Source organism: Pipistrellus kuhlii, unplaced genomic scaffold, assembly GCF_014108245.1.
Source record: "Pipistrellus kuhlii isolate mPipKuh1 unplaced genomic scaffold, mPipKuh1.p scaffold_m20_p_1, whole genome shotgun sequence".
NCBI classification, from domain to species: domain Eukaryota; kingdom Metazoa; phylum Chordata; class Mammalia; order Chiroptera; family Vespertilionidae; genus Pipistrellus; species Pipistrellus kuhlii.
In genome coordinates, this window is record NW_023425404.1 from 10,280,631 (window position 1) to 10,308,072 (window position 27,442).

General features: G+C 56.0%; 1 protein-coding gene across 1 annotated transcript; it reads right to left on the bottom strand.

Moving 5' to 3' along the window:
- Positions 1-1,311: 1,311 nt before the first annotated feature.
- VASH1 (vasohibin 1) lies at positions 1,312-21,903 on the bottom strand. The gene is made up of 7 exons (XM_045578414.1): positions 20,250-21,903; positions 14,030-14,118; positions 12,866-12,922; positions 11,356-11,430; positions 8,325-8,706; positions 6,295-6,407; positions 1,312-5,305 (listed from the first exon to the last, which is right to left on the bottom strand). Exons 1-7 carry the CDS (start codon positions 20,544-20,546, stop codon positions 5,233-5,235), a joined length of 1,086 nt encoding a protein of 361 aa, XP_045434370.1. The 5' UTR covers positions 20,547-21,903; the 3' UTR covers positions 1,312-5,232.
- Positions 21,904-27,442: the final 5,539 nt, after the last annotated feature.

The following is a 27,442-nucleotide window of genomic DNA, read 5'->3' on the forward strand; positions in this document are numbered from 1 at the left end:
GCTACCTCCATCCAAAGGCTCACCCCAAGTCATGTGCTAAAAGTCGGCAAGCACCTGCTGGGAGCCTGACAGCAAGTAGCAGGGCAGCAGGCCAAGCGGAACCCCCGCAGATTGGGTTCTGACCTTCCTGGAGCCACATTTACCTCTGCATCAGCTCTGAGCAGCCAAGCGTGTCCAGCACCAGCTTGCTAGACTCAAGATGCTCACCCCAGCCCTTACTCAGCTTTCATTTGCAAGAGAGCAGCCCCGGCCCACTGTGAGTCCATCTCGCTGGAGCCCACCCAGAGGCCCTTACTTAAAGGTATTTTAGCGGGATTGAATGTGTCAATGACAACATTGCCTTTGGGTAAAGGTGTTGGTCCTAGTTAGTCCCAAGTTCTGTTACCTTTATCGAAAGGTGCTTTTTGGTATTAACCTGGTTTATATGAGCCTGTATGTAACAAAGCTGCGCCTATTTAATGGTGACATTTGTGGATCCCAGTGGCCGGCGTCTCCTCTTCCCAGCTGCCATGCCTCACCAGCACACACTGCAAGTGAGGGAGCTTGCTGTGCTCAACTACGCTTCTAGTTAGGACTTCTCAGGATTTGCTGGGATAAGAAGTAGGAAGCATTCCACCCCTGATAAGTCTAGGTTTTACTCTCCAGTTGAATGAGAGCAGGAAGAGGGGAGAAAGGGTTAAAGGTGAAAAATGCTTCTGGGTCTGAGAGATTTCTGTGCAAGCTGCTTGCAACTGTTTGGGCTTATCTTAAAGCCTGGGAAGAGGCCCAGAGCTGGAGGGATGATGCAGCGGAATGGGTGACGGATGGACCCAGCTGTGTTTTCCAAAGCTGCGGCTTCAACCACCATAGATTCTGTACTGGTAACTGATGAGAAGGACTTCAGGTCCCTGTTGCTATGGTTTCCTGAAATAACCTCATCTTCCAGGAGGATATTCACCCTTTCTCTGTTCTGGAAGGACTGACTGTTGGGGAAGAGGAGAGGAAGAGCAGGGCTCTGGAATGTAGGCTCCGGGGAGCAGACTCCAGCCCCCCTGCGGGGACCAGGCTGGCTGTGCGAAGGAGAAGGGGTGCACTTACAGCCAGCAGGAAAGGTCTTCCCAGATAGGCTTTCTAAGAGCTCTGTGGCTTCAGCAGGCTGAGGGGGACAGACTAGGAACCCTGAAGTTCCATCCTGACTGCAGGGGCTGTGGGGCTTCCTGTTGGTTGGTTTGGGGCTCCCCTCACCTCCGGTCAGGCTCTTCCCAGAGACGCCGAGGCTGACGGTGGCCCGGTGGGCTCCAGCCCCGGCTCCCAGAGGAAAGGAGACAAGGCTTGCAGGTCCTGGTTCCCAGCCAGCCCATGCAGCCGGAGCTGGGGAGACTTTATTCATTTGGGCAGGGTGGGAAAGGAATGAGACAAAGTGTAAAAGTGGAAGGGGAGGCGCAATACTGATATGAGAAGAGGAAGAACAAAACTAGTACAGCACACAGCCCAACACAAACTCAAGGGAAAAGGTCGGCTGCCATCTCCAGGCCTGGGGCCACGCACACCCGGTTCCCCCTCTGGTCAAATTTGAAGAAAAAGTGGAACTTGGGACACTGGAGCACCAAGGCGGGGTGAGAGGTTCAATACGGATGGGCCTGCAGCTAGCACCACAGCAGCCCTGCCTGGCCTGGGCAGCCCTCCCCGCTCCAATCCCACACTCCTCCCCACACTCCTCGGAGGACCTCCCAGTTGCACTGGGAACAAGGGAAGAGGGAATGTGAACACCACGGAGCTGGCTATGCAATCAATAGGCCAGCCCAGCTTTCCCTCCCTGCGCTCTGAGGCCAGAGGGTGGGCTGCGGATGCTCTGGGGCTAAGCCAGAAAACAGCCCAGACAAGAGGCCAAGGCGCGCACAGGCCTCTGGAGAGGCTGCTGACCAGAATCAGTCCCATCCCAGAGCCAGGAAGTGGGGTCCCAGCTGGGAGGGGTGGGTGTGATGACAGGGCCAAAAGCAGACACGGCTCCTCTGGCCCTAGGCTTCACCACTGTACCAGGGCTGGGGCTACCGCACTCCCCACTTAGCCAGGCCTACGAAGGATGGGTTGGCCGGTGTGATGGGTGCGAGTGACTATGTGTTGAGGCCATGGGAGGGAGAGGACTGGCAGTTAGGGGGGTGGGCACCGAGCACAAGGAGCCAGGCTTGGGGAGCAATCACCCCCCACCCCACCTGACCCACCTTCATTCAGAAGCTTTTTCTGACCTCACCTTGACCCCTCAGCCAGCAGCCCACACCCCAGGGGCAGAGAGCTGGCAGGCAGTCCTGAGTCGGGGGAGCCAGGCTGCTGGTCCTCACAGGAAGTGAGATGAGGTGATAATGAGGATGGTGACTAAGGCCTCAAAGTCCCTGCCTCTGCCTCCCCAGAAACTGCAGCCAGGCCAGCCCCAGGAAGCAGAGCCTGTGTAAACACGCCCGGAGGGGAGGAGGGGTTGCTACATATGAGAAAGAGGAGTTAAAAATAAATTAAAAAGCACCACTGCATCTACATTCCCAATATCCGTGGTGATCTCCCCAGGCCCTAGGTCTCAGCCAGGAGGGGGGTGCTGAGGATTATCAGCTAGAATTATAGCTCATTCCCTCACAGACAGACAGCAATTGGGGGGCGGGGGGGGGCGGGGGCTTCATTCTGCTTCCTTCTCTCCAGAGGACTCTGTAGTGGGACCTGTGGGTTGGAGCATTCTTCCTGGCTTCTGTTCTGGAAGCAGCTTCCCTGTTTCCCTGACCTAAGCTTCCAGCTCCCAGCTGCCTCTTGCGTGTCTCAAGCTCTGTGGTCCACTGGGGCAGGTGGAGCCACTTCCCTGCTGAGCGGCCTGCATGAGGCATTCACATCCAGACCCGGAAATGGCCTCGTTTTCAGCCTCATGCCTCCCAAGTGAGCCACCCCTGTCTCAGGTGAATGTGGCAACATGAGGACCACCACCCACTCCCTGAAAGCTGGACGGGATGGTGAGTCAGGGGTCACAGTGGCCTTCGCTTCCTCTGGCTGCGGTGTCGCCCAGAGGCAGGTTAAGTACCTCCCCAGGGACCAATAATCCATGAAGAACCCCAGGGACTGGCCAGCTGGCCTCCCTGCTGGGCTGGGCTCTGGGCTAATTGCTGCAGATTTGAAGAGCTGCCGGTCCCGGTGCCACTCTTGATGCACACTCCCATTAGCAAAGAAAGCCTGTCTCCCTCTCCCTCCTCCTTTCTTTGCTTCCCGAGTCCCATCCATCTCCAGAGCAGCTGAGAACTGCACTCTCGCTACTCCACTCCACCCCGTCTGGTGACACAGCAGCCATGGAGTCTCCGGTGTGTCTGGTCTGCAGGGAGCATGAGGAACATGGGACACTGCCCACTCCGGGAGCCTCCGCAGGGGGCCCCTGCCCTGGCCCGGCCAGCCCTGGGCAGCCTAGGACTTTCACATTTCCCTCCTCAAAGCCCTGCTTCCCAACACAAGCTCTCCTCTTCAGAGATTACAAAGAGGCCTTCTCTTTCATGTTGGTTTTTAAAATTTCCTGAACTGATTGCCAACATTTAAAAATCAGGATATTTCACATAAAAAATTCAGAGTTCTGGCCTCTGAAAATCTCAGAAGATCTGGCAATGCAGGGCCTGCGCTCTAACAGCTGAGCAGCAGTGGCTGCTTTAATGGGACCTCTGCCCTCTTTAGTTTGCCACCGTCCCCACCCAGCCCTGCGGTCCTCCTTTCCATCACCTGCCTGGCCCTGTGAGGTTATCTGAGTTTACAAATCTAGTTCTGACCCTCCCTTTTCCATGCTCCCAGCCCCTCTGCTGCCTCATGACAGCTGCCCCTGGCTGAATCAGAGCCTCTCAGTTAAAATTAACCTGAATGGTCCTTCCATCCAGCTACCCTTCCATAACCTGAGTCCTCTCAACTGCTTTCTGACAAGTACTGGTAGCCATCTAGTCATTGCCTAAGTCCCTCCGGCAGTAGGGAACTCACCGCTCCCCAAGGCAGCCTGACTCTAAATTCTCCCCCATATCCTTTTCTCACGTACATCCACCCCCATTCTCAGACTCTGCCCCTCCTCAGGGGCCACACTGCACCCTTGCCCTCCACCTCCTTGTTGCTTAAAACTCTGGAACATTCCCCCAACCCTACCAACCTCTTTCTACTACCTCTCACCTGCCCGCCAGTTCTCTCATGCCAGTGGGAGGGCTGTGCAAACTCCGGCTGTTCAAATTCTTCCCTGACATCGGCTGGAACCCCCAAACCTAAATAAGCTGCTAGATGAGGGGAGGTGGACCTGGGGCACAAGCGTTCTGGCCAGGTTTCATTTCCCCACAAGGGCTGAGGTAATGGGAGGGGGGAGGAAAGGGGACAGACCCAGGCCTGCGTGTATGTCCCCAGCCACAGCTCCTGGGCCACCAGCTCTGTTCAGTCCCCACAGTCATGCTGAGCCCAGTGCAAATCTGAGCCCTTGGCTCTGCCCAGGCCTCTGCAGTGAGCCCAGCCTCAGCAAGAGGCAGATCTGGGCTGAGCAAGAGGGGATAGGGGCTCCGCAACTCTTCCCCCAGTGGTTCTCTCGTGTGCTCTCCCTCAGCCCCCCAGCAGGGGGCGTGCCAGTGCTCAGTGTCAGTCCTCAAAGCACCATCTGTCTGTGGGCTGCAAGGTCAGGAAGGCTCTCCTGGGCTGTGGACTCTCGCCCTTGGGGAGATGTCACTGTGTGAACCTCCTGAGATGGGCACAGCCTCTCCCAGGATGTTTCCTACCCTGCTTCCTTTTCCCTGTGTCGAGATGCCGCCAGGGCAGGCGGACGTGGAGAAACACCCCCACCCTCTGCCGCTCTGCCACAGGCCTTGTGGGCTGGGAGATTTCCCGCACGTGGGACAGACCCACATCCCAGAGTCACCAGGGGCAGGGGAGCCAGCAGAGCCAGCCACGCCCCCTCACTCAGCCGCATGGCAATTCTCCCAAGCACACGCCTGCCAGGCCCATCACATTTTTTAGTTTTCCCCAAATACCGTAAACTGTAGTGTCAATTTAAAAACTCCAAGTAAAACACTTAACTGCCTCTCGGCCCAAAGTTGGGAGCTTGGCCTCATCCGAGGGAGGGGCCGCAGCCTGGGTGGCTCAGCTGGAACACACTCTTCCAGCCGCCGCTCACCTGCCCCATCGCCAGCCCTGCCTGCCCCAGGTGCCAGGCCGGTTCTGGCAGGAGATCCTGGCCCCCCCCGGTGTGGGCGAGGCCGGGTGCTGCCACCTTCTTCACACCCGGATCTGGTACCCATTGAGGTCTGGCATGGCTTTGGGCTCGGAAGGCTTCTTCTCACCCGAAGGCCTGCAGGGAGGAGAGAGCGGAGGGAGGAGAAGGGTGAGTGGTCCATCAGGGATGTGGGGGAGGAGGCTGCCCCCGGGACCTCCCCGCTCCATTCTTCGTGGTGCCCAAATGCAACAGCAGAGTCCACGTGGGGGTGTGCTTCTGGAATCCCGGCCGGTGCTGTCCGGGGTGTGGACCCTCCGATCCCTTACAGCTCCCGCCCTTTGCCGGAGGCCAGCTAATCCGGCCACAGTTGGCTATAAAAGCTTCAGGTGTAAATCTCTGTGAGGGGACCCAGTTCTTCAGATGGAAGCGAAAGATGCTGGATATTGGAAGCCTGCTTGGTGCCCCTAGATCAGGGGTCTTCAAACTTCTCTCGTTATGAGAATCACCTGGTGGAGTTGTTAAAACACAGATTCCCGGATCCCAACTATAAGAAGTGCTATCAGGAATCTGTGTTTTAACACCTCCACCAGGTGATTCTCATAATGAGAAAAGTTTGAAGACTCCTGCCCTAGATCATACCAGACAGGTGGCTCCTGAATGACAAGGATATTGAAAGCAAGAGCCAGACAGGTAGGAGACAAATCAGAGGTGGTAGCTTGACCTTTTAATGGGATATTTCTGCCATCCAGATAGAGGCAAAAACCACAGACTCCCAGGGGCAAAAGTTCTGTCCAAAGCCTGCTACCTGATGTTCACACCTTTCCCAGCAATATCCTGGGAGAACCGCTGTCTGGCAGGGCCCCTCCCACCCACGCTGGCCTCAGACCTCTCGCCAGGGGCCAGGGTAACGAGAGGGCCAGGGAGTGCTGCCTTCTCTGGGGAAATGGAACTGCGTCGCTGCTGGCAGGTGTCAACACATAAACACACAAACCCTCCACCCCAAATCACCTCTCTTCAGCGGGGGCCAAAGAGAACAGTGGGAATGAGAAAAGTGAGGTGAACAAAAGTAGGACCCGGAAGATGAGAGGAAAGGAGAGAGCCTTCTTCCGGCCCCCGTCACTCACCGCCTTTCGCTGCGGCTGTTCCTGCGGTGGGGGCTGGACTGGCCCCGCTGTGGGGAGGACACGTCCTTCTTCCGGTCCTTGGTCGGGGAGGGAGGGCCGGTCCCTTTGCCGATCTTGGGGGAGGAGGGGAGAGAAACAGAGACTCATTCCAGGGCCCGCCCTCCAGGCTGTGGCAGAGCCTGGCCTGCTCTGTGGGAGCCACATGCCCCAAGGCTGCACTGGGTAGACCAGGAAGATCAAGCCACCACTTTGCCCAGCCTCCCGGTCCTCCCAAACCTGTTCTGGACACTAAAGCTGCCAGGGCAAGGGGTCCTCAATCCCAGTTACCCCTAAGATAGTGTGGATGTTGGGGGATGCCACTGAGCTTTCGTGATAAGAGACCTCCGAGAAAAGGGCCATTTCGCCATGCCAGGCAGCTGGGGAAGCGGCCCATGTCTGAGTTTTGGGCTGGGATTCTACCAGCCCCAAGGGTGACACTGGTTATCTCCAGCCAATCCGAAGCTCAGACTGGTAGCTAGTCAGAAACAATTGAGGAAAGCAAATGAATTATCCTTTATGCAGTACAATCAGCTTGATCTGAATTCTGAAAACATGGGGTACACAGTGGGGCTGCTGGAGAGAGGCAAATACTATGGGGACTCTTCAGCACTAAACAGACTGAAAATCACAGCATTAAAGATGAGGTAACCACTGGTTTCAACTCAGGTCCAAACTGCCCCCTGGAAGGGGTAAAACACTCCAGCAGCAGAAGCTGGGGAGCTGGGCAGCCAGTGCTACAGAGGAAGGGCGGCTCAGGGCAGTGGAGAGCAGCCCGGAAAGCAGCAGGCTGGCTGCGGCTGCTTCTGCCCTGGGGAAGTGCTGTCACCCATAAGGTCATGGCCTCGGGCTGGCAGGGCGGGCTGTGGGGAGCATCAGTGGATGTGAAAGTACTGAGGTCATGGCTTTGGCACCAGGCTGCTGGGAGGGGCAGATCACAGCACAGCAGTGACTGAGCAATGGGGAGGGGCTGAACCCCAGTAAGGGCCTGGTAGGCCCCAGGGGAGGCACCCTCAGTCCAGGGAGAGGCCAAGATTCTGTCCACTTTCAAGCTCGGGGGCAAACTCCTCAGCAGCTCAGCGCCCCTGCTCAGGGGGCAGCAGCCCCTCCCACTCCTGCTCATTGGGGTGGGGGAGCAGAAGGAACTACTATCTCACTGTCTTCCCATGCTCTGACTTCCTTCTTTTTCTGACTTCCTCCTAGTCCTTTACTGGAGGGCGGGTGTGTGTGAGGGGGTCAAGAGTCAGGATGGCTCAGTGTTTGAGTGTCGACCTATGAACCAGGAGGTCATGGTTCGATTCCCAGTCAGGGCACAGGCCCGGGTTGAGGGCTCAATCCCCAGTAGGAAGTATGCAGTAGGCAGCTGATCAATGATTCTCTCTCGTCACTGATGCTTTTCTCTCCCTCTTCATAAAAATATGTTGAAACCAGTGGTTACCTCATCTTTAATGCTGTGATTTTCAGTCTGTTTAGTGCTGAAGAGTCCCCATAGTATTTGCCTCTCTCCAGCAGCCCCACTGTGTACCCCATGTTTTTATTCTCCCTCTGAATAAAAATATATATTTTTTAAAAAAGAAAAAGAGGTAGGATGCATGGGGTCACGTGATAGAGGCCACTTGTACCCAATCCACCAGTCCCTCCTGTCAGGCCCTGACTTCCCACCTGTGGATCTTTACTCAGAGATCTTTATCCTCCTCCTGGAGTGTCCCCCTCTTCTCCCCTCCCCACCAAGGCCTGCCCTCTCCCCAAGCCCAGCTCCCTGGCCGCCTCCTTCTGGAGCCTTCCCTGGCCTGCCCGCCTGAGGGACTCTCACAACAGTGACCTCTGAGCACAGGCACTGTTCAACCTTCCCACCCACCAGCCCCTCCCCCTCCGCTGGGGTGGCTGTGGGGTGGGGGAGGGGTGATGGCATCCCTGTAGGAAGCAGCAGCCCCTTTATTTCCACCTGGGGTGGCGGGGAGGGGGGGAGGCCGGGGGAGAGGGGCCGCACTGACCTTGAGCCGCATGTCGCGGGCGTGCCGCTCCAGCTCCTTGCGGAAGTCCTCGCGGCCCAGCCTGTCCACGTCCAGGACCGAGTGCTTCCACTCGATCTGCTCCACGCTGTGCGGGTCGTGGGACACGCACTGGCCCAGCTTCACCTTCTTGAGCACGTGCCAGCAGCGGCCGTAGGCGGCCTCGTAGTCCAGCACGAGGTCGCTGAGCGTGCGGAAGGCGGGCGGCTTGTACATCAGGTCCTCGCGCCGGCTCATGCCCAGGGCCCCGTAGCGGCCCCCGAAGTTCACCCCCAGCACAATGTGGCGGAAGTAGTTCCCTGAGAAGTAGCTCTTGAAGCTGATGGGGAAGCGTTCCAGGGTGGGCATGCTGTTGGTGAGGTAACTGGCCATGTCAGCGCAGCTAAGGAGCCAGCCCGGGTGAGGCACGGGGCCAACACGTGGGGGCAGGACTGGGGCTGCACGCCCCCCACCCCAGGGACAGTCTGGGTGAGGTCCCCGCTCACACCCCTCCGTCCCCACGTCCCTGACATCATGCCTTGCTCACCTCCATATCCTCTTGCCTAGCCTTGTGCCTGGCATACAGTAGGTGCTCACTAAACAGAATCTCTAAGGGGCAGGGCTCTCAATGACTAGAGGCTGCTGCTACCATATCAAGCACCATTCACAGAATAACAGCTAAAAGTGAGTCCTTCACTCCAAACCGCAGGCTCTCCAAAGTCCTTGCAGCTTAAGGAGGCATGAGAGAGGCCTGCTGGCTGCATCCACTGCCCCCCTTCGCCCTCTCGCCTTCCTCCCATCAGTCTCACACACACTTCCCCTCTCCCCTGCCTTTCCTCCCAGATGCGTTCTCACGTGGCTTTTCTCTCTCAGGCATCCATTTCCTCGCAGATGCAGACAACCCTGTTCTCTTCCACTCCCGCTGCTCCTCCCTACTCTCTTACTGCCCATCACCCTGCAAATAAAACCACGCCTGTTCCCCCAGCCCCGGAGGCCATGCCGCCTGGCCCAGTGGCCCACTCCAACCTCCTCCTCGCTCCGCCACTTGCTCAGCCTCCCCATCCACCTGGGTTTCCCACCAGAGGACCTTCTGCACTAGCTTTTGCCGGAGGGCTGCTTCCCCCCTCTGCCCCCCGCCCTGGGCTGGCTCCTCCACATGCCTCAGGCCTGGCCATCATCACTGACCTCCCTTTCTAAAGCAGGCCTGCTCTACTCTTCTTTCTCCCCAAGGCATGCTCACTACAGTCTGTCACTATTTTACCTGTTTACTAGCTTTTTTTCTGGCTTATAAACTCCTGAGAACGGGGACCATGTCTGTCATGCACTTTGCCGTACCTCTGGGACTCAGCGCGGAGGCGGGCACGTAATAGTCTCTCAATCAAACTCTTCTTGAACGAGTGGGTAGAAGATGAGGGAGATAAAAACTCAGAGTAGATACTGTGTACAGACACTGTGCCACGTGTCCTGCATGTACCCACTCATTCAGTTGTCCTAGCAACCTGTGAGGCAGGCATGGCCCTGTCCCCCACTGCACAGAAGCTAATGAGACTCTGAGATGTGGAGGAACGTGCTCGGGGTCACACAGTAAGTGGGTGAGAACTAGGATTCAGGACCCCGAAGCCAATGCCCGAAGTCATTACCATACTTCTGAGCGACTCCTTGCAAGTGACGGAGGACACAGAGCTGGGCACGGCACAGGCTCATTGCAAAGGGTGAGGCGCAGGGACAGACGCAGTCCAGTGGCAGCATATGTGCAGCGTCTAAGGGAGTGGCTGTGGGGCCAGTATAAGGAGGACCTCCGCCCAGATGGGGGCTGTCCTGTTTTCTTCCTGCCCACGAGCCACCAGGTAACCCAGCAAAGGCCTTGGAGATGGTGTGACCCTGCATGGACCTGCTTCTATGTGTCAGTGGAGGAGAGGTGTCTCCCTCCTTCACTGTGGGTGGGAGCCCCACTTTGGTGTGTGACCCCTGAAGGAGGAGCAATATGGGGTCAGGAAGGAGGCGCTGGTAGTGACCGGAAGTTCTCGGGCTGGCCTCACCCTCGTCCCTGCAAAGAACCCTTCAGACAGGCTCTGGGAGTGGGGACCGCCCGCCCAGAAGGTCCCGCGGTCTCTGTATGATCTAAGGCAGCTATGCTCTGGGGGAGGGGTGGTCCCCTTGGCTGCGGTCCTGCTCGGACAGGCTGTGCCCCTGTCCTCGGACCATCTTCTCCCCGACCTATTCCAGCGAGTGGACTCTTATTATTGTGTTAGGCCCCTCCCCTCATCCTCTCTGCACACGGAGCCAGGGGCCTGCTCCAGAGGGGCAGGCAGAATATCTAAAAGCCGATGGCACCATGGGAAAGGGGGCATGTGAGGGATACAAAGAGATGAATCTAGATTGGCCCTGAACTGGTAAAACTGAGTGCTGGGCACATGGGGTTTATTATATTTTACTATGTTCATACCGGCTTAAATTTTTCTATAGTAAAAGAAAACAACAAAAAAAGGGCTCCTTCATGAACCAATCAGGTCAGAGAACTGGCCCTATGCACCTGCCTCCCCACCCTGCCCTAACTGGAGGCTTATCTGCCCACCTCAGGGCCAAGCCATAGTTCCAGCTCTGCCCTTTGGGAGGAATGACTGAGAAACCCTATTTGCTTTCCTTTTTAAAGGCAGGAAGTTCTGTTCCAACGACCCTACCCATCATCTTCACAAATCACCATGCCCTGGAAATGCCAACCTGTTGGCATTCACCCTGCTTTTCCCAGTCTGTTTGGCCCTTGGAAATGGCACAGTAGCCTTTGTGAGACAATGTGCCCTGATCCAGGGGTCAGAGAACAGGGTCACAGTATCCATGAGACTCAAGAGAGCTTCCCGGTAAGCCTGAGGCATGGGGGGATAGAGACCCACTCAAGCCCCTTCACTTTGGAGCCAAGTTCAAGTGCTGGGAGAGCGAGCTGTGAGCGCCCCTCCCCTCACCCCCCACCCTCTTCCAGAGGAGGAAGCTGGGGCCCAGAGTGTGCCTGCCCCCTCCCAGGGCTGAGGAAGGATACATTCCCAGGATCACGGCTTCCAGGCATTTGATTGGCAGAGCCTCTTTGGTCATTTCCTTGGCCAGGTCCATCAGCCTGGGGGCAGGAAGGCAGAGCCATGAGGACAGAGCCTCTAGCCCTTTCCAGTGGGGGAGTGTCAGGAGCGGGCAGGCGGATGAGAAGTGCTAGGACAGAGACTCTTCTCCCATCCAAACTGCCTCAGCTCAGGCCCAGCACCTCCCTTCCCTCCCCCAGGTCCATCCTGAGCCAGAGAGGGTAAAAGAAGAGACAGCCAACCAAAGATAAGGAATGAGGTCCCTTCCCTTTCCTCCTTTCACTTCCTCTTCCTACCCAGGCTCCTGACCTCTGGGGGCAGGAGCATGAATGAAGAGCGCAGTCACAGCCAGCCACTGGAGGGGGCGGGGTGGGGGCCGGTAGAAAAGCATGCCATGGATGCTGGGTACCTTGGCATTGATCCTGTCCCTTCTGGAGCACAGTGGATGCTCCTGACCCAACCCCGGTGCCTCTAAAGAGCTTGTGATTGATTGCAACTGCTCCCACAAGACTGGCCAGCCGCCCGAGTCCTGGACATGGCATCTCAGGCGCTTAGCTGGTGACTCCCCAGCAGGTCCTGAACTTGGAATTCAGGCCACTTTAAGACAGCCTGTTCCTGAGGCCTGGTTCCTCCTTCCGCCCCGAATGCTGCCTCCAGGTCTAAGAATGCAGCCTGGCCGCTGGCTTTTTCGCCCAGGACGGAGCTGGACTCCTCCACCCACGAGGCTAGGCCTGTCACTCCGCAGCTCCAGGACAAGAGCAAAGCTTTTAGGGTGCAAGAGGCTGCCTTCCACCAGGGGGTCATTAAGGAATGTACAATAGCTAGTAGCCCACTAAAAGCATTCTTCGCTGGAAAGCGGACTTGGACAGGCTATGGGTGGAAGGAGATGTAAAATCCACATTAATTTTTAAAACACAGGGCTTTAAGCCCATGGACAGCTCTGGGGTGAGCTCCCAGCCCCCCAGGCCCAGTGAGGAGGTGGCACTCAGTCCTCTCTCTCCTGTCCCGGGGCTTCCTCAGGGCCAAGCCAACCAGGGCTCTGGTGGGTTAGGAGTGAGAGACACGGGGTCTTGTACTAAATGACCAGAGGAGTCCAATGAGGAGAATGGGGTGACCACAGGTTCCCTGTGATGGGGGCAGCTCTCTCCTGCTAGACTCCCCTCATTAAAAAAGAAACCAATAAGGCTTCTACCTGGGACCACCCTGTCATTCCCAAGGCAAGCAGGGGGGCTGCCCATCACCCCAGCTCAGCACGGGAGCCCGGTGGTCATCTTGGCCCCAGTTCCTCTTCATGGCATTCTGGGGCCCCTGAGGTGTGCGGTGAAGGAGATGGGGCGCAGGGGGCCACGCCTCTGTGGCCTGCTCCCTGGGAGAGGCCCTGCCTGCCCCACAAGCTTCCACCCCAAGGCCCCGAGGCGCTCCAACCCGCCAAGGAGCATCGTCCGCCTGGCGGAGGGACAGCGCGCCCACACTTACCCGGTGAGGGGTCTGCTCTTCTTGATTTCAAAGAACTGGGTCCCTGTGTGATTGTACCTGCAGGGCTGGTTAAGGGCTTCCCACGTGGTTTGGCAGAGGCATGTCCCACCTCCCCACCCATCCATCAGACCCTGGGCCCAGCATGCCCAGGGGTGCAGGCTGGGTCAGGACCCCAGGAAGTGTTTCTTGAGAGGAACCTGGTGGGGGGGGGGGCACGCTGAGTTTCTGGAGGAGCACATGCTCCACACGGGCCCCCCCGTCCTCTCCATCCTCTGTGGTTTCCACCTTGCTCTCCCCCAGCCTCTCCTCCCAGGAAGGGGGCCATGGAGCAGGCAGCCAGGCCAGCTGGGGCTGGGAAAGTGGCTGGGCTCAGACAGCGAGAAGCAGCATGAACCCCAGGAAGAGGCTGGTGTGTGTTTGGGGGGTGTAGGAGGAAGGCGGGGAGGGTCCAGCATGGCTAAATTGCTAGGTGCTGCTCCTGGGCCATCCTCCCGTTTCAAGGCCGAAATGTCCCACTGACAAAGGGGGAGCTGGATCTGATTCTCAGTGACCAGCCTGGCTTTCTCCTGCTCAGGGCCCGGTCCTCCCATTTCTGCCTTCCCTGTAACCGGAGGGGCTGGGGGAGAGACCCGGGACATACAGGGCAGAGAGCAAGAGGGGCCCAGAGCAGGGAACCCGTGGGGTCTGGGCTCATGGGGGTCCAGCTCTGCATGGCTGGGCAACGGGCCCCCTGCCAGGGAAGCAGCAGGCACAGAACGGGGAGAGCATGCCAAGATGTGGTGCCACCTCCCGGAGCATAAAATCCTTTTCCGCTTCTACCTGTCCCCCGACTCAGACCCCCACTGCCTTTAAACTACTAGTGTTTAAAGTCCCCCTCCCTCCTGCTGGGCTGAGGAGGTCTGGGCTAGTGGACCTAGACGGGGCCACGGCCAGCAGGCAGCACAGGGAACATTTGCCCCATCACACGGAGAAGGAAGCGGGTGGCGAGAGTGGATCTGGCACTCATCACAGCCCTTGGGCTTGCCCACCTCCAGGGGCGCGAGATGCCCTGTGAGCTGCGGCTGGGCCGGGGCCGGTGCTGCTCTGCAGATACCTCTCCAGCCCAGTCTGAAAACAAGGCCCTCTCGCCGCTGGCCCAGCAGCCGGCCCGGCCTGGGAGGATACTGCAGCTCCCTGATGTAGCGCTGCACGGCTTCCAGGCGCTCAGGGACGGGCGTGGAGGGCGGGAACGCAGGCACAGTCGGTATGGGAATCTGGGGACAGAGAAAGAGCCCTGGTCACAGAGGAAGGCTCCCCAAAGCTTCCGGCCCCTGGAAACCCAGATTCCCCTCCCCTGCCCAGAAGCCTCCCCACTTCCCTCCTACCCCGAGCCTCTCTCCTTGGCAACCCTTTATGGAGGCTCCGGTCAGACCTCCCCCAGGACCATCCCTCTCCCTCCCGGCGCTTCATAGCATTCCTAATCTGGAGCTCCGGTTGCTGTTCCCGTTTTGTTTTCCTTAATAATTTTAGAAAAACACAGGTTGACGCACCGACTGTTTTGAATCTTAAACAGTCATCGACTCTACGGCTTAAAGAGAATGTCAGTTTTGCGGTTAAGTTCATCTGGATGTGGGGCTGGTTCTGGTTCAAGTGCGGGATCAAAGCCGGTTTACCTGGTGTCTCATCCTGGCAGGGCCGGCCCTGGGCTGGGGGAGCACTCCAGCGATGGAGGAACACCCCCAACCCCTGGCAGAAGGTGCTCCCCACCCGTCATGGCACATTGACCAGGCCTCTAGCTCCTGCTGGGCTGGACTGCGGTGGTGGCAGGCAGAGGGGCACGTTGCGACAGGTCTTGCTGTGGCTCTACTTGCCACGGTCTAACCACTTTGGAGGGGTTTTGTGGAGGCACAGGAGCCCTGGCTTCCCTTCAAAACCCCCCTTCCTGCCGCCACCACACCCGGAAGCAGCCCGGTGACAGGTCACCAGGCAGTCCTCCCGCCAGGAGGGGCTTTCCAGTGCTCAGCCCAGAAGGGGAGAGAAGGGGCATCAGCAGGAACCTCCTAATGGCTGGACATGGGCTGTGAGGAGCTAGGTCAGAGCTGCAGACCCCTGAGGCTGTCCCCTCAACAACCAGGTGGCCTCCAGGGCAAGGGCCACCTCGCGGGTGTGGGTCCTCGGAGCCCAAATCCTGGCAGTTTGGCTACAACAAGTCAGCGAGGGAGGCGGCAGAGGAGCACCGGCTGGTTCTCTGGGGCCACAGAACAGGCTTCTTTGGGTAGAAGAACCAGATCTCTAGGAGTGAGTCCCACTCCTCTGGGCTCCCCCTTGGCTACTGCCAGCTGTGGGATGGCCTGAGGGTTCCCCACCCTCATGTCTCAGGTCCCCGCCAAGCTTCTCTTCAGAGAGCCAGTGGCTGGGGCTGTTGAGAGCCAGTCTGGCGAGCAGGGGTGTGTGAAGGGGAGGGTAAAGCAGGGCTGGGTGGGGGAGGCTCTCCCTGTAGTAAGGTGCTGAGCCCACAGGGCACAGCCTTTTGTTTCTGACAAAGGAGATGACACACAATGGTCACTGCACCCCTGGTGGCCAGGGTCCCAGGACAGCCTGTGGTAGACACCTGCTCACTCCAAAGGGCCCGGATGCAGGAAGTGACAGCCCTGCATGAACTTCCTCTCCCAGCTCGCTGGGCCCCTCCTCCCAGGCTGGGCAGCCCCCAGGCTGACTCCTCTGTCAGGAAGAGGCTATTTCCCTTTTCACATCACACAGCTGCCTGAACCTGGCCACCACTCACAGTTGCCAGGGTGGTGGGGGGTTCCCTCTTCCTGCCTGACCACCCTGTGCCAATGTCCCCTGGGCCAGTATACGGGGTGGGGGTGGGAGAGGAATCACTTCTCACTTTACTATACCACATAGCACCCCACCTCCTCAGGGGGAAGGTCCCTGAGAGGCCACCTGCATGTCTCCGGTGAGGGCACCCCGTGATTCCCAGAAGCCATGGCTGCAGACTGTAAGTGCACCCCCTGAGACACTCCAACCAGGGAGGGAGCTGCAGCCTAAAGATCCTGTGCCCAAGCTCACCCAGCCCTGGGCTAGGAGTGGCAGCACCCAGGAAATCATCCCGGGTCGCCCAGACAGAGCACCCGGGCACTGGCCGCTCCGGGAGAAGGAAATGACTCTGAAGAGCAAAGGGCCTGGACTCCCAGCAGGGCCTCGGAGGCCACATCACTGAGGCTCAGCGGGAAGACACTGCGGCCAGCTCCGAGACCCAGGCTGACGCATGCAACCATTGCAGACAGCACTACACCTTTCTTCTGGATAGTCACACAGCATGCACCCACCCGCTCAGAAACAAATGGGCAAGTTTCTGTACGTCCCATCGACCAGGCCCACTTTAGGACTGGTAGCTGGATCTGCCCTGACACCTTTCCCTCCTCCCGAATCAGAAGCCATGAAATGCTTCTCACTGTTGAGGGTTGGGGTGCCTTGGGGGTGAGCGAGTTTGGCTTCCCAGACAACTCCTCCTCCACTACCAAGGCCAAGGGTTGGCCTTGCTGCAGGAACCCCTAAATCCTGAGCTCATTCCATTAGACTCGTTCAAGTCCATTTCAGTCCATCACAACAGGGAGGCTCGGGGTGGGAGGACAGCTGAGGGTGTGGGTAAGAAGCAGGAGAAGCCTAGAGGTTGCAGATGGTTCCCGAACCGGACTATCGCTGTCTAATCCCAGACCTGCCATTCACTGTCTGGCATCAAGCTCCCTAGTGAGTGTGTGCCTCAGACACCTCGTTTGTAAAAGGGGCACCATAATAGAACCATAGTACCTAACTGGGATCCTCATGTCAAGGCCTCAAAACAGGCTCAGGCACACGGCAAAGCTCAGTTCCTGCTGTCACTGTCACTCCCGTGTGTGCCAACCACTGGTCAGCACACGCTGGCTTGAAGTCCAAACCTGTATTTCACAGGAGCCCTGGGGCCAGAGAGCTGCAGTCAGAAGGCCTTCAGCAGCTGGCTCTGGGCTGCGTGGCCACTGAGCTTTTAGAGGTGGTGGCAGCCTAGAACATCAAGGTGAGATTCTTATGAGAGAGCACAAACTGTCCCTGGCTCTGGGATCCTTTTAGAAACGGCAGCCTTTTAACATACGGGTACCATCCTTTTAAAGGATGTTTCTCTACAGCGCCTGTAGAGTGGCTGCACCCTCCATCCTCGCTCCATTTGCTGGGTATGAATGATGTGTTCACTCGTTTCACATGCTTTTACTTCACCAGTTCTTCCCGACATCCTCGAAAAGGATATTGCTATTATCCCCATTTTATAGCTGAGAAAATGGAGGCACAAGAGGAGCCTGCAGACAAAAGGCATCATGGGAGAGCCAGGATTTTAACATGGTGCTGCCTCTGAGAGCAGAGCTCTCTCTCTTTGTCACACTACACGGCAGGGATGGCAGGAATCCCAGACTCAACAACCTGCAGGGACCATGCGGGTAACAAATGGGGAAGACAGGCTGGGAGTGAGTGGTGGGGACTGTGGCCAATGGGGGGAGGGGGAACCACCCCTCAGCTCCAGCTGCCTCTGCCATGTGTGACTGCCGATTCTCTGTGCCCAGATCTTCCTCTGAAAAGATGCCCAAAATCTTCCCGTGAAATCTCCCAATTTTAAATTTTAGCTCAAGGGTCTTCTAAAACATTGTGCTGTCCCAACAAAACACCCCTTGGGCCCACCGTGGTGTGACCTCTGCAGAGAATGCCAGCTCCAAGGACGTGGCCAGTCAGGAGGGACCAGTCCAGTGGTCAGTCCACTCTGCTGGCACAGTAGGATCCAACCATGGATGCCTCCCAGACTCTGGGGCTGCTTTCTCCTCTGGGCCAAAGCCAACGAGGAACCCCACACAGATTGGATGGGTTTTCTCTCTGCAACACTTTTTTTCCTGTGGTTTGAGGAGGGGAAGTTTTGGATTTTCCTAATCTTCTAACAAAATTCCCGTGACACTACCATACTCCTATTGGCCAGGACACACACTCCCCCCACCGACAGACAACCGCTTCCGTCCTTCACTGGTATCTTTTCTATACATGACGGTTGAGGATGACATTATAGACCAGTCCCTAATGAACTCATTCATTTTTTTCCCTTCTTTTTTTAGTCTCTAGAACCATTCACATTCTTCTATAACATGGCTTAGACATAAACATGTAAATGCCTGTTCTGTGCTAGGCACACAGGAAACCTTGGGAAAACAAAGAGGAATGCAACACAGCCTCAGCCTTTGTGGGTGACACCACTTAAGACAGCCATCATGGGGGACTTCTAGCTGTGCACAGAAAATTTATTTAATGTACTCCTCTCCATAGGCCCTTAAAAAAATAATGCTTTCAGAGAGGAAGGGAGAGGGAGAGATATAAACATCAAAAATGAGAGAATCATTGATTTTGGCTGGAGAGCTGTCTGCTAAACACCAACTTGTTCATGTGGCAAAAGTGTGTGGCTCTGGCCTCATGAGCTCATATGTTCTGCGTGATGAAGGACGTGGAAATGAACACCCAATAGCCAGTGTTGGTTTGAGGCTTTCGTTTAGCAGATGTTTTAGTGCAGCCTCTCACTTAATTTTCACCACCATCAACCCCAGGTGTCAGATGAGAAAACTGTGGCTCAGGTAGGCTCAAGGGACCTGTTTAAGGTCAGGTAGATAGGTGAGCAACCTGGACACAAGGGTCATATCCTCTGACTCAATACTTTCTCTTCTAGGAATTTATCTCCAGGAGATAACCAGAGATGGACCCCCAAGTTTGCCATAGTGTTTATTTTAAGAATACATTACAGGACAAACTGTCTACCCATAGTGGATTAGCTAAATAAACGCTAAGTTAGTAAGAGGGCAACTGTGTAGCCCTTCAAAATCAGTCCATATTTTATTTACTCAGGAAACATCAGGCAGTTGCTCAAATTCCAACCTCTGAATTCCTTTTTCCCAGAAGGCAACGTCTCACGGCTCTACCTGTAACGTAGTAAAAACAAAACAGGACTCTTGTCTCTGCCTAATCTACTTGAACTGTCACTCTGCCTAGACCCTTCCTTCTCACCTGAGCCATGAGGGCTAACTTCTGGGTTCTGACCTCTGTCCCAAGAGCTTTTATTTGGGGAGTTCAAGCCTCTGCTTCTTTAGTTAACTTGACCATAGATGTTAGAGAGAAAAACCAGGCATGTGTTCCCACTGTACAGCACGCAAAGTCTCCAGCAACCCCTTTCACTGAGCAAATACATGTAAATGCCTGTTCTGTGCTAGGCACACAGGAAACCTTGGGAAAACAAAGAGGAATGCAACACAGCCTCAGCCTTTGTGGGTGACACCACTTAAGACAGCCATCATGGGGGACTTCTAGCTGTGCACAGAAAATTTATTTAATGTACTCCTCTCCATAGGCCCTTAAAAAAATAATGCTTTCAGAGAGGAAGGGAGAGGGAGAGATAGAAACATCAAAAATGAGAGAATCATTGATTTTGGCTGCCTCTTGCTCAGCCCTCACTGGGGATAAGCCAGCAACTGGGCATGTGCCCTGACTGGGAATTGAACTGTGACCTCCTGGTTCATAGGTCAACACTCAACCACTGAGCCACTCCAGCTGGTTCTTTTTATATAAAAAGGTTTTTTTTTGTTTTTTTTTTTTTTTTTTTTAATTATTGCTTTGTATAGAGAGAAGAAGGAGAGGGAGAGAAAAACATTGATGTGAGAGTGGAACATCTATTGGATGCCTCCTGCATGACCCCCACCAGGGATCAAGCCCACAACCTTGGAATCGAACTGGCAACCTATTGGTGCATGGGACAACACCCAACCAAGCCACAGCAGCCAGGGCACAACTTACTGTCCCCATCTTGTGTCCAGCACAGTAGATGGCCTGGAGCCTGAGGGCCCAGTTCTACCACTGCCTATGGGACCCTGAGTTCCGACTTGAGTTTTCATATTTCCCATCTGGAAAATGGGCCTCAATCTGCATTTACTTCACAAGACCGTTGGGGAATTCAGTGGCATAACACATGAGAACATTTTTTTCAATATGTGAAGCCCTGTATCCTCCTTAGTCATTCATTCTCTCTCTGCCCACAGTTCTCTGGTTTAGCAAATAAGACATCAATCCACATTAGTGTACCTGTCAATCTGCTGCCCTGCCCATAAAGCATGGGCATTTTTAAAAAGACAGAGGAGGGCCTCCAGGAAATGAGGCTGTGGGCCTCACAGAGCCACCTCAGCTGCAGCTGGAGAAAGTTCTGGAAAGCACAACCTGCCTGCATTTTTACCTTACCATGACAGCCCCCTACTCCACCAAGCAAAGTGTGGCTTTGCTCTCTCAACCTCAAGGTCACGAAAACCCAGATCCCCCACCCTGCCCCCAAAACACACACACGCACACCCCTCACCTTGGGCAGGTCCATGGCCCCACGGATCCGCTGGGCCACCTTTTCTCCATCGGGATGGATCTTGGCCACGTGCTTCCACATCCTTTCCCAGGTGGCCTCGTCCACAGGCAGTCCACCCCGGTTGACATAGAAGGGGACACCTCCATCTCGCAGGTCCTCTTCCCCTTCCTCCTCTGGCTCATCCTCTCTCTGGGCTGATGCCCCTTCGCTGGTCTCCAACCGCCTGGCCCCAGGGGAGGCAGCGGGGGCAGCGGTGGGGGCAGCACCGCCCCCTATCACCTTCTTCCCTCCTGGCATCCCCAAATCCTTGACAGGGGCCCAGGGGCCTGAAGGAAGGAGGTTTCAGAAGGCAGGAAACACTGGTGGCTACAGGCGGCCTCCTACACACCAGCTGCAGCGATAACACATGGCCAAACAGAGCACAGGCGCCTTTAAGAAACCAGGGCGTGGCTCCCGTACAATACAATACTACTCAATAAGAAAATAATCAGTGCCTCAGCGTGCAGTGGGGGACACGAGGGGTTAGTGATCCAGGGTCATCCTAAAAGGCCTTGAACTCTCTGAAAAAAAAAAAACCCCACAAAAAACGGGATAAAGAGGGAACACCCCAACGTGGCAGCCTTCAGAAAGTACCGCAATGTGACAGCGAGAGCAATGACAGGCAGCCGTCTGGGCTTTCAGAGAGAACAGTCCGGGGGGAAGGGGGGACGGGGGCTGAGGCCCAGCAGCTCAGACCTGCGGCTGTGGAGAGGGCCGAGGCACGGATGCCCAGGCCAGCTGGGCCCCCCGGGTTCTGGTTGTGGAGAGAACAAAGTCCTCGGCAAAACACCGCACGCTCACACCTGCGCGCGCTCCTGGGCTGGGGGGTACCGAGGCGACTTCAGGCCGCATCAGCTCTGAGCCCGGACCCCCAAAACCCTGTCCGGGGCCCGGGGGGGGGGGAGGGGCGAGGGGGCGCGATTTCTTCACCGGGACCCGTCCGGGAGCCGAGACTCGCAGCCGGCGGGGTGCGGGGAGGGGGCCCGCGCCAACGCGCACATCCCACGCCCGCAGCCAGCTCCCCCCACAGAGCGGGCTTTGTCTCCGCCCTGTCCCCTCGCTCCCCGGACGCGGCAGCGGAGCCCCCAGAAGGGGGAAGGGCGACGCGGGGCGGATCCGCAGCCGGGCACGTCTCAGCGGGCGGAGAGCGGGCACCGGGCGCGGCGCGGCGCCAGCCCGGCCATCGCGGGGCGCGGGTCCCTCCCCGGGGAGCGGGGGTCAGCGGCGGTGCCCCGTGCGGCGCGCAGGGGCCAGGCTGGAGTCACCGCGCTGCAGGCTCCGGCTGCCGGGTCGCCGCCCCCGACTGGCTGCAGCATGGGCGGCGGCGCGGCCAGGGCGGGCCGGGGATGATGCTTCGGGGCGGTTCGCCCGCTCGGGCTCCTGCGGCCCGGCTGAGGAGGTGGAGAAAGGATCCGCGGGGCGCGGGAGCCAGTCTCTGGCCGGCGAGCGGAGCTGATGCGAGTGGTAAAGCCTGGGCGAGCGCGAGCTGCGCTGGTCCCCGGAGAGCAGCCCGCAGAGCGCGCAGAGCGCGGGGTGCATGCACAGGCGGAGCCGGGCCCGCTGTGGTCCCCGCCGCCCCAGGGCCCGGCTGTCGCCCGCCTCCCCGCCCCCCCCCCAGCCCTCCCACCGCCCACCCGGCTGGGCTCTGGCCCGCACCGCGCATGCGCTCTGTCCCCCCCTTAAAGGGACAGCGCGTCCCGCGGGTCCGGTGCCTCCCGCTCCGAGTTGCCTCTAGGACGCGGGTGAGCATTGGCTCCCTTGGCACCCCTCTATCCCGGCGCCCGAAGCTGCGGAGGAAGTTTACAATAAGCCAAACGGTGTGCACCCCCGGGCGATTCCGGGCTCGGAAGGTCCGCGGTAGGGAATGTCCTAAGGGGAGCACCTCGCGGGGACCCTCAGTCCTGGGGTAGAAGCCAGGGCATGGCCTGGAAGACCGGGATTCTAGACCGGACTCAACGACTGTTTTCCTGCGGGACATCTAACAGATCACGTCCCTCTGGGGGCCTCAGTTGACATAGAAGGGACCCAAGGTCATCGCGCTGGGTGAGCGTGAAGCCCCAAGGGCGCGCGCATTCCTAAAAGGTGGATGGATAGCTGGGGGATAGGGTCACTCTCTGGAAGCGAAAGGGTTAAAATCACAGTTCCACCCCAAAACCTGCCCCCTCGGGAACGTGGTGTCCAGGGTTCTCTTCTAGCCCACCTCCCTGGACAGGGCTCTGGGTACACACACACACACCCACCCCCCCCCCCCCCCCCCCCCCCCCCCCGCCCCGCAGGAAGCAAGCTGCACCCTCCAGTCCTGGGACTACAACCCATGGGAAGGTTTGGGGATGGTCAGCCGTCCCAGAAGAAGGTGTAGTGGCACCCATGTGTTGATTGGGCTCAGGAATGCAGAGGCCCAATGCCCCCACCCCTCCTCACAGATGTATGATAACTCGGAAAAGGCATGGGAACTTCACTAAGTTGAAGCAGCCAGACTGCTTTAAAACTCCTCCTCACTCTCCCACCACGTTTACATGTGTATAACAGGATCATGGGGTCAATGTGGACCCCTGGGCGCCTGCAGGTAGACTCGGCTTCCTGGGTCTGAGGTGATGGCATTTCTCACCATCCCCTTCTCTGATAAACACAAGTTCCCACACCTGGGCTGGGACAGACAAGGCCTTGGAGAATCTGAGGTCCTCAGTGGTTCCCCATCTGTTTCTTAAAGTTGCTCCTGGTGTTCAAACTTCATAGGTCCGGGAAGCTCCCAAAGCAGCCTCTTGATGCCTCCAGAAATCAAGGGTGATCAGTGAAGGGTCACAGGACTTCCAGAAAGCTAATTAAGGGGGGGGATCCTCTTTAAAAAAATTTAAAAATCGATTTTAGGAATGGAAAAGGAGAGAGAGATAGAAACATCAATGATGGGAGTTCCTGAATGCCCCCTACTGGGGATGGAGCCCACAACCTGCACATGTGTCCTGACCAGAAACCAAACTGTGACCTCCTGGTTCATAGGTCCACATTCAACCCCTGGGCCACACCAGCCAGGCAAAGCAGCGGGTTAGGTGGTCTTCTTAAGCTCATTTTTACCTCAATGTAAAAAACCACTAGGGGCCACTGATTGCATTATGCTAATTGTATAGATGGGGACACTCGGTCTCAGAGAGTGATTTTCCCTAGATCACACAACTAACAACTTGAACTGAAGTCTTCACTTATTCAGACACTAGCTCTGTACCAGCCCTGGGGACACAGCTGTGAACAAGAGAGATATGGTCTTTGTCCTACTAGGGCTTACGGTCTGCTAGTAGAGGAGACGGTTAAAACACAATTCCAATAAAGTACTTTGACAGAGACTTAGTACACAAAGCTATGGGAATTCTTGCCCAGGGAAACTCCCTGCTCAGGTAGTTTGCTGGGGAAAGAAGAAATGAGTTGCATACAAGGCTAGCATGGTCTAAGCTAGAAAGCTTTCTTCATAGAAATGGGAGTGAATCAGAGTCAGACAAGGTGAAACTGGGAAGGGATGTGTCTAAATCTCAAAAGCCCAGAGAAGACTAGTGTCTTGCCTGGCATCACACAGCTTGTGAATTGAGTCCAGATACTAGGTCCTGCATCATACTCTCCCATGATTCTCCCACTCTCACACCCAGAACAACACCTGTAACAGACACTTGGGTAACTTCTTGTTGGCTCTTAGCTCTTAGGATCCTTGCCTGTCTTCACAAGAACCCTGGAAGAAATGAGGAGAAGTTAATTCCCGTTTCAAAGGTGAAGAAATAATGCACAGGAAGCGAGGCACTATGAGCACCTAGTCCAGGAGCTAGCACGTCAGAGCTGCTCTGTACAGTGACTTTGACGATGACAGGGATGGTGATGCTAACGATGCCTCCCTCATCACCTGTCACGGTTGTTATCTTCAAGCTTGGACTAAGACTGATGTTCTGGAAGCTAACACAGTGTCTCTGGGCATCAACATCTGTATTAATCTGCTCCAACTCATTTTCTAGTCTTACAAGACTGCAGCTAGAATCAAGTTCCCAGAGAGGAGAGTCTGGCTGACGTAGCTTGGGTCCTGGGCCCACCCCTTGCTGGAGAAGGGCAAAGCACCTTCACAAGCTGCCCTCCAAAGACTACTCTCCAGTGGGGGCAAGGGGCTTTCTTAAATGCAAATGGGCACAGTTAGTAAAAGAGGGGCACGGGGGTATACAGATAGAGATGTGTTTGTAAAAGGTAGATACCATGTCGGCACTGTCCAATGGGGCAGCCAGAGTCATAGGTGGCTACTTAACTGGAATCAACATGAAATAAAATTAAAAATGCAGCTCCCCAATCACACTAGCCACATTTTGAGCAGTCAAGAGCCATTTATGGCTGTGGCTACTGTATTGACAGCATAGACTATAGAGCATTTCCATCATTGCAGGGATTTCAATCTGCTCTGAGATTCTTACTTAGAATTCAATTCTTCTCTTGCCTCAGACACTGGGAAGGTGGAAATAGCAAAAGAGGTGAGTCAGAATCTTTATTCATTTATTAACACATATAATAAATATATACCCTGAATCAAACACTGTTGTAGGCACCAGGGTCCCTGGAAGGGAGGTTGGAGAACTCCTGTCCAGTGCATCTTGCAGTAGAATCATCTTAAAAGCACTGATACCCAGGCCCCACCCAGCAGAGATCCCGGTGAGATTGGTTTAGGGTGGGGCTTGCTCACCAGGGCTTGGAAAGCTCCCAGGTGATGCTACTATGCAGCCAGGCTTGAAAACCACCACCGTCTGGTTGGACCGGTGAAGTGATTGGCCTCAGATAACCTGCAGATCCAAATCCAGGTGGGTCTCACCTCTGCTTTGGGGTTCTTGTGACATAATCAATGTTCTCCGTAGACTCAGCACCTGTGTGAATGGAGGCACAATTCTTAGGGGAGAACACATCTATTCTCCCTTAATCCACAGGGAATCCAATCCACTGAGAATAAAGCACCCAAAGAACTGCTGGTGTAAATTGCTTCTTTCTCAAACGGTGTGTTTCAGGCCTGGAACTGCACTCTTCAGCCAAGTGGGTGAAATGCCTTTAAAAATAGTGCCTTTTCTGAGCAGGCCAGGCACGTCACATGCAGCTTTGTGTAAGCGCCACAACACTCTTAGGAGACGAATTTGGCTGACACCACTTTACAGATGAGCACACCGGCATGCAGAGGGGTTAGGGACACTAATTGCCCAAGTTGGCACAGCTGGGGTTCCTACTGCAGCATCTGTGTCCTTTCCTCCCCACCACCCTGCGCCTAGCTCAGTGCTCGGCAAACTCATTAGTCAGCAGAGCCAAATATCAACAGGACAATGACTGAAATTTCTTTTGAGAGCCAAATTTTTTAAACTTGGACTTCTTCTAACGCCGCTTCTTCAAAATAGACTCTCCCAGGCTGTGGTATTTTGTGGAAGAGCTACACTCCAGGGGCCAAAGAGCCCCATGTGGCTCGACAGCCGCGATTTGCCAACCATGAGCCTAGCCCTTGGCAGAGAGTGCAGGGCAGCTGGCAGGCAGCGGTGTTGTGCTCTGGGTGGCACAGGGAAGAAAGCTCTGGGAAGGTAAGTGCCAGGGGAAGCCCCGAGCAGATATGACCTGGACCCTGTGCTGAGTGAAAGCGCTGGGGGCCAGGAGGGAAGGGGCCTCAGGGGTCTGACAGGCGAGGGGTTTTGGAGCAGAGTTCTCCTTTTCGTTAATGGTTGTGCCTGGGTTCCTTTTATCAAGGATTTGGAGGAAGCAGCTCAGAGCAGCGTTGTGCTGGGAGAAGTTAGCTCCTAGACAGCTAGCAATTATGGTGCACGCTCAGTATAAGCACTATCTCTTCTTGGCTGGATTCCTGTGGGCTGGCAGGATGTCTATGTCGCCATGTATCTTTGCAATCTGAGCCCCCACCTGATACTTCCTGGGCAGCCTGGCCTGGCCGGGGCGGGCTGAGAAGGGGCAGGACTCATTGTGTCCACGCCAGAGGACTTCAACAGTCAGGGAGCTATCTCTCGCCTGCCATTCTCAGGGGGCCACCTCGCACAGAAATAGGAGACCCAGCCTCGGAGAGCAGCAATGGAGTTGGGTCGGATCAGGGCTTGTCTGTGTGGCATTCAGCAGGCCTGCGTCCCTCCTATTAGAAAGCTGGCTTTCCCATGGACTGTTTGCACAGTAGCAGGTGTTTGGCTAGTGGTGGATTATCATGTCGGTCAGCGAGAAATGGCCAGTCTGCTTAGTGGCTCCCAGGCAGTGGCCTACGCTTTGGCAGGTCCAGAAATAACCAAAAGGCAAGTCTCAACTTCCCTACTCACCAGAAGGGCCCGGGACCTGAGATAGGGAGAAACAGACTGTTCTGAGATATCAGTTAATCCTGAGGACGAGGTTAAAACCATTTAAAATTGCAGGATGATAGATCATGCGGTTGGCTGGGCTTATTTCTCAAACTGTGGCTTCCAGGGAATACTTCACTTGAGTTCAATGGTCGGCAAACTGCAGTTCTCAAACCACATGTGACTCGTGAGCTGCAGTTTGCTGCTCTGTTGACTAATGAGTTTGCCGACCACTGTGTAAGGCCCAGAAGTTTTGACTTCAGGTTAAAGACATTAGTACATTATTTAAAATTTTTTTAAAGTGTTTTTCCCTAAGGCAGTGGTCGGCAAACTCATTAGTCAGGAGAGCAGCAAACCACGGCTTAGGAACCGCATGTGGCTCGAGAGCCGCAGTTTGCCGACCACTGCTTTAGTTCGACAACAGCTTTGAGTGCCCATTATGTGCATGGCATAGCCTAGGATGCTGCAGATGAGATGCAAAGATATGCAAGGCCTTATGGCCTTCTGGGCTGCCTCTAGCGCTATGCCTCTATAACTGACTGAGCACTCACCAGTAAGCCAGGTGTTCTACATGGATTATTTTATGCAATCCTTACCATAACCTTGTAAATAGGGATTCTAATTTCCCCCTTTCAGATGCAGGAAAAGTCTCAGAGAAGATAAATGACTGTTTCTGGGTCCTAGACAGTGAGGGACTGAGCCAGGGTTCAGAGCCCGTGCCATTTCTGCTGTGCCCGGAGGCCACCAGCTCACTACAGCACCTGGCAGGGTCAGGCCAGTGTCCCAACGCAGGCTCAGACAAGGTATGTGAAGGGCGTACAGGAGATAGAG